Source organism: Lates calcarifer, linkage group LG6 (assembly GCF_001640805.2).
Source record: "Lates calcarifer isolate ASB-BC8 linkage group LG6, TLL_Latcal_v3, whole genome shotgun sequence".
NCBI lineage: Eukaryota > Metazoa > Chordata > Actinopteri > Centropomidae > Lates > Lates calcarifer.
Window position 1 is genome coordinate 24,766,433 of NC_066838.1, and position 6,652 is coordinate 24,773,084.

Sequence of the window (6,652 nt, forward strand, 5' to 3'; positions counted from 1 at the left end):
TTTCTCACTGTCGACCTTTATGATGACTGCAGGTCATCTTCCTACATGGTTAGCTAGCTACCTATAGTGAAGAATGAACTTCACTATAAAGTTCCTCTTTAAGCATTGGAAACCTTCACTACCCTTTTTGCATAAAGCTTCAGTAGTCTCTGCAGAGCCTTTTAGGAAAGAAGTTTGAAAATGGGTGTAGAAATGTTTCAAACCACAACCACATAGTTCGCTTTTCTGTAGTGATGGTGAGTAATGTACACTCTGTACAGGACCTCTGTTTCTCACACTCAAACCTGGTGCATGTCCACAGCTCCTGCTTTCACACATCACCACTACACATGTATTTCAGTTGTTCTATTATTTCCTGTCAAATCAGTCAAGTTGTTGTTGTTTTTTTCCTTCAGTTTGTCGTCTATGAGAACTGTACTCCAGCCTCCACACATCAAGACCCCATCTACCAGGGCATCAATCCAGCCAGCAGGGATCATGACCAAACCTACTCTACACTCACACACATGCAACATAAATGATACTGTCTGGATTTAGACCTGAATTTAGTTTCTGTGCAGCTTAATGGAAGCTCTTCTAAAACTTGCAAACTTAAAAAAAATTGATCTTCCTACTCCCGCTGTTTCAGACTGAACAGAGATGTGTAAAAAAAATGTGATCCCTCAATGGAGATGGCATCTGATTCTGAACACAATATCTCCAGAACACCTTGATGGAATTTCTTTAAATTTGGCACAAATGTTCAGTTGGACACAAAGATGAACTAAACTGAATTTGGTGGTTTAGGTCAAAAGTCACTGTGACCTGATGAAACACTTTTTTGGCCATAACTCAAGAATTCAAACGCTAATTATGATGGAATTCCACACAAAGACATGGATGTAAACTGAAACTTGACTGGTGGACGGAGACAAACAACAACAGTCAGGCAGTAATTTGAGTTTTGGATGTATTGTGGAAAACAGTCTTGAGCTGGATATTAGCAGTTAGAGAAGCCAGTGTTGTCACCAGTTGTTTTGACACAATTAAATTGCAGCTCTGCCACCCAATTGGCAGGGCAATTGAAGCTGTGTTTGTTTAAGCCTATATTTTTACACTTTGATCTAATCATGGTATGCTGAACTTGTTATCGTAAGTACCTGTATTGAGTATACCAATGGTTATACAGACATAGATTACTGAGTAAAACTTAGTAAATGTAATGATTCTTAAACAAGTTCTGTAGAACTGTTTTCTATGTTTTCTAGGTGGATCTATGGACTCTCATTCATGATGGGGAAAGTGTAAGTCAGTGTGAATCTGAAAATATGTGTAAAAAGTTAATTAAAGATAATAATAATAATAAAGATTTTATGTCTCTGCATTACACAATATCAATAAATTGAGGTTTAATGTGGCTCAACCTGAACTTTTTACTTAGGAAACTGTATTATGTGTTGAAAAACAACTTTTTTGTGTGTTCACGAGACTGCTTTGAAGTTTTGAGGTATTATGTTTGTTATCTAAGGGCTGGAGAGAATTTTGTAGTCAAAGTAAACGCAGATTCTAGTGTCTGACTACAAGCAGGCTGAGGGAACGTCTTCCGCTGATTCGACCAATCCGATGCGAAATGGGCGGAGCAGGATCATCCAGCCAATCAGCGTTGACGGTTGGCGCATGTCGCTGTTTGCCAGTAACTACTGTGGAGAGAGTAGAGAGCGGCGGAGAAGCAAAATCGGAGAAGCAGTGAAAATACGGAGTAAAAGCAACGTTTTGGTCGTCGCTTCGTCGCTTTGGTGTGTTGGCGCTCTGAGAAACGTTATTACTGAAGACGTCTGGTTGATGAAACAAGCTTTGGCGCTGGTTGCCCAACGCGAGTGAGGCAGGAAGGTAAGGCTAACAAGCTAACGTATAAGCGGCGAGCGTGAGCATTAGCATTTTGCGTGTGAAGGTAAGGTTAACGTGCCAACTGGTTAGCGGCGAGCGTTAGCATTAGCCCTCTCTTTATAAGGTTAACTTTTGGGCGCATTTTCGTTTTCAGTCGTTTTTATTGTGTGGGTAAGAGAGTGCTGGTGATTCTGTGACTAACAGTCCCTGATATGAAGGATGATAACCGGTCTCTACATTACAACCTGTCCAGCTTGGGTGTCCCATCTGAAGATTAAGCTTCTGCTGGAGTAGCTCCTAGGGTCACTGAGGCACACAAACCCCATGACCACGATAAGGTGGCAATCCCTCAGGGGGAAACTGAAGGGTAAAGATAGAAAATAAAAATAACATCAAAGATCCCTCATTCAGGTTTTAACAATTAAAACTGTAACATACAATTTCTCAATTGGATGAGCTTAATTCCTAAAATTTGAATTTAACAGTAAAACAGTAGTCTATATTTACAGAGCTGAGAGTTAGTCTAAAAAACATTTTACTGAGCCTTTTCTTTAACTTTTCACACCAACACCTCTTCTGCTTCTGTGGCTGAGAGATGCTTCGCTCCAACAGGCACTGGGAGAAGAGCAGAACTGCCAGTAGGCTGTTCCCCAATCAGATAAACAAATATAGATAGATCTATGTCATATGTACTTTTAATTTTTGTTGTTAATTTCTGTTAATTATCTCGCTGCTTCCTCCAGTTCTTACCGTTATACTTGAGGAGCAGCTTGCAGGTTAAATTTTAAAAGAAATTTATACTTAACATTGTCTGAAATATTATCAAAAAATTTAAAAGTTTATTCAAGAGCTTAAAGGCAGCAATTCAGAGCAAAGGGTGTCTGTTTTCAGCTAAGCTCTTAAAAACACTCTTTTTCCAACATTGCATCATTTTACATAAGCAGAGTCCTTGTTTGTTAACTTCCAAATTAGTGAGCATTGTGAAGTGTCAAAGTGTGATTGTCAAGGTTTTAGTGTTTAGTTTTCAGTGTTGTATTCTGAGTTATTCTTTATTAATTAGGTTATTTGTTGTACTTGTGTTTTCCAGGTTTCCTTGTTCAGCTGCTGGACAGCCTGGACAGAAACACCAGCTCTCACCTGACAAACCAAACAGGTGTGTGTCCTAAAGATTCACCCAGGCTGAAAAAATGTGTTGATGAGCTGAATTATTAATATTAGTAACAGTGTTATTGTTTAAATCCATGGTATTTAATGAGTTTAGTATTGAATACAATGTAACTGATTCATCATGTCTAGAAATTGTCAGAAAATAGTACTAGTTATAAACATTTTTAAAAACTCAAAATAGTCAGTTAATTTTCTGGCTGTAGACTGAAGTATAATTAAAAATACCATAAGTTAAAATCCTGCTTTCAAAAATGTACTTCAGCAAAAGATTTTATTATGCAGTTCACAGTAATATATATGATTCCTCCAGTGATTAATTGACAGACAATTATTATAGAAATTTAAAATTTAAGATAATCAATGCAGTTAATTTATCCCAAATATTTATTGAAGATGTGACAGTAAACGGCCCTTTTTCTGAGACACTCCTCTAATGTTTGGAAAATGTTCTGGTTCAGCTCTAATGTTGAATATTTAAACTGTTGATGATGAATAGGTCATAGTGTATTGATCATTTCCCTTTGTATGTTCCTCTTTTTATTTCCTCCAGGTGTCACCAAGTTCTTAGAGACCAGGACTGAGGCCTCCAGGTAATTCACAAACAGCTTTACATCAACTGTCTAACATAGAGCACTGACATTAAATTATATATATTCAGTAACTGATCTGAAGTCTGATTAGTTTGATTTGTCACAAAAAGACTTATTAAAGTAACTATAACTATTAAAGTTTATTCACATAGCTCATGAATGTACAGTGTCTCTGTCTCTCACTCTCTTAAGCCTGGCACACACTAAAAGATTCTTAAAATCGATGTAGAAAATGTCAAAGACCAAACACATGACAACCAATAATGACAGATTTCAGTTTTGTTCTTGTAGTGTGTGGTGTGGAATGAGAAGACCAACATGGCACACCACTCATGCAGTAAAGTGAGAATTTAGAGTAAATAAACATGGTGGACGACGATGTCTCGTTTGTTGTGCTTCCGTCTTCAGTCAGCAGAGTGTGTGTTTGGCTTTCTGTTTCCTTCCCCCTCTCTCTGCCTCCTTCTCTCTTCCTTGCTTGCTCACTCACACACTTTCTCTTTCTCTTTCTCATTAGTACAGTAAATCATAAAAGAGTAAAGAACTTATTCAGTTCAGTGTCACACTAGAAACATTGTCAAAAAATGTCACAGCATATTAAGGCAAAAAAATGTTTTGTTCACTGTTCTGGTTCAGCTGTAATGTTGAATATTTCTCTGTGTTTTCATGGTTAAACTGTCGATGAGGAATAGGTAGTAGTGTATTGATCATTTTCCTTTGTTTGTTTCTCTTTGATTTCCTCCAGGTGTCTCCACTTCGTCCATGACATTGTCCATGCAGACACATGCAAAAGTCGGTAGTGATGAAGTTCCCTGATTTGACGGCATTGCCCGCAATCAGAGATATTGTGTGTGATCACAGAGACTTTGTCCACGATCAGAGAGTCTTCGTACAATGAAGAAGTTCTTTGAGACCAGGACAGAGGCCTCCAGGTAATTCACAAACAGCTTTACAACTGTCCAGCACTGACATTAAATTATATCTTCAGTAACTGATCTGAAGTCTGATTAGATTTGTCACAAAAAGACTTCACTTAATATCAAAGTTTATTTACATAGTTCATGAATGTTCAGAGAAAATCTTTAAACATCAGCTCTCTCTCTCTTTTTCTCTCTCTCCCTCGCCCTTCTACTTTCTAATTCTCACACTTTCTCTATTCTATCAACCACATTTAGTTCTAATTTTAGCTGACTTTGGAGAAAAAAACATTTCCATCCACTGCTGTTGTTTGAATATTAGGAGCTGGTGGACTCAGTCCTCCAATCAAAGCAGCTTCTTCTGTCTTTGTGTATAAAGCTAATTCAACTATTGGACTAGTTCTGATTAGTCCAGAACTAGTTAGTCCACACACTGGTTTCTTTGTAGATTTAGTGTCTTTTACTTCTCTATCTTTTGACAGTTTGAAGTTCAGTACTCAGAAACTCTTTATTTTGTGTTTAAAGTCACATCTTTATATTAAAATTTGTTGTTTTTTTTCTCCACAGGATTCAAACTTCAACCGTTAAATCACCAAGCGAAGAGACAGATGAGAGGACGTTTCCAAAAGGTCAGTGTTCGTTTATTCTCTTCAGTCTGACTCTGTCATTAAAACCTCCTGTCTGGAACAAATGGCAACAAATTAAAGCTGCTGTAACTTACCCATTTTGATTAGTATAGAATGTTGACTGCAAAAAGTACATTGTTTTAAAACCGTAGTTTAAAATAGAATAAAAACCCTTTTAATAAATAGGTTTAAAAATATTAAGTATAAAACCTTTAAAACAGGTCTAAGAGTTAAGAATGAAACCTGTAAAAAAATGATTTAGAATATTAAACAATAAGTACCAAACTCATAAAAATATATTTAAAACTAAAAACCCTTAAAAATACTACTTAACAGTGAGTGTAAACCTTGTAACGGTTAAGTGTAAATCATATATATTGGTACAAACATATTTTTTCTTAAAATACAATGCATCAGTCTCAAAATAGAGAAATGCAACTCAAAAGTTTAGGAAGAGATTTTATATGATTTTATTCCAGATTACATTTAACCACATGACAACACTTGTTATGGCTGGTTAGGATTAATGTAGTTATGAGCACATTCTCCAAAGATGAACATGTCTACTAAGCATCTGATTGTTAATTAAGTAGTTGTATCATAAGCAGCTGAATGTTCTCAAAGGTGTTTAATAAAATGTGTGCAGAAAAAAAACTTCATAACACTTTTGTTTTCTTTCATCCACTTCAGGTCTTCAGCTGCTGTGCATCTCCTCCTGCAGACACAAGAACACCTGTGAATCTAAATATTTTTATTCTGACATTTTTGACGCCTTACTATGACATGCAGCGTTTCCATAGACGCACACATTGACCTGTCTACACTGTTTGTGGGTCACGCTAAATTTTCATTTTAGTATTTTGCTCTTTCAAACACTGCAATATCAGTACTCAAATCCGATCTATTACTGTGTACATAGTCCCATTTATACCATTCATATTGTTTCTAATTATTTTGACTTTTTTTTTTTTGTTTTTACATTTGCAACACTGAATTTCCCTGTTGTGTGACTGATAAAGGATTATCTTACTCAAATAAATACTTTTAAAAACAATATTGTCTGAAAGTGAATATTTTTAGTCAGAAGCCACTTGTAGCCTCTTATAGCTGGAGGTTAAACTTAAAGCTTTTAATCAAAAACTAGAGTGTTGACGCCATACTATACTATGACATTTTTTCATGTTTTTTGACGCCATACTATACTATGACATTTTTTGACCGTTTTTGACGCCATACTATATTATGACATTTTTGACCGTTTTTGACGCCATACTATACTATGACATTTTTTGACCGTTTGACGCCATACTATACTATGACATTTTTTCATGTTTTTTGACGCCATACTATACTATGACATTTTTTCATGTTTTGACGCCATACTATACTATGACATTTTTTGTTTTTGACGGCCATACTATACTATGACATTTTTTTTTTGACGCCATACTATACTATGACATTTTTTCATTTTTGACCATACTATGAC

General features: G+C 36.0%; 1 protein-coding gene and 1 long non-coding RNA gene across 24 annotated transcripts in view; both read left to right on the plus strand.

The window, feature by feature from the left end:
• Positions 1-6,652, plus strand: part of LOC108887407 (CMRF35-like molecule 5) — a 46,028-nt gene that overhangs the window by 19,562 nt on the left and 19,814 nt on the right. Inside the window, exon 6 of one of the 23 annotated variants that reach the window (XM_018664437.2) lies at positions 396-1,379. The exons of the other annotated variants lie outside the window; for them this stretch is intronic. Coding sequence (XP_018519953.1) covers positions 396-521 — 126 coding nt within the window. The 3' untranslated portion in view covers positions 522-1,379. Of the gene's footprint in view, positions 1-395; positions 1,380-6,652 lie in introns of those variants that run through there. 23 annotated transcript variants of the gene reach the window in all.
• LOC127142590 (uncharacterized) lies at positions 1,514-6,216 on the plus strand. Its single transcript, XR_007813462.1, has 6 exons — positions 1,514-1,869; positions 2,954-3,019; positions 3,584-3,623; positions 4,366-4,552; positions 5,105-5,166; positions 5,854-6,216. It is a non-coding gene; the product is annotated as an uncharacterized LOC127142590 (long non-coding RNA).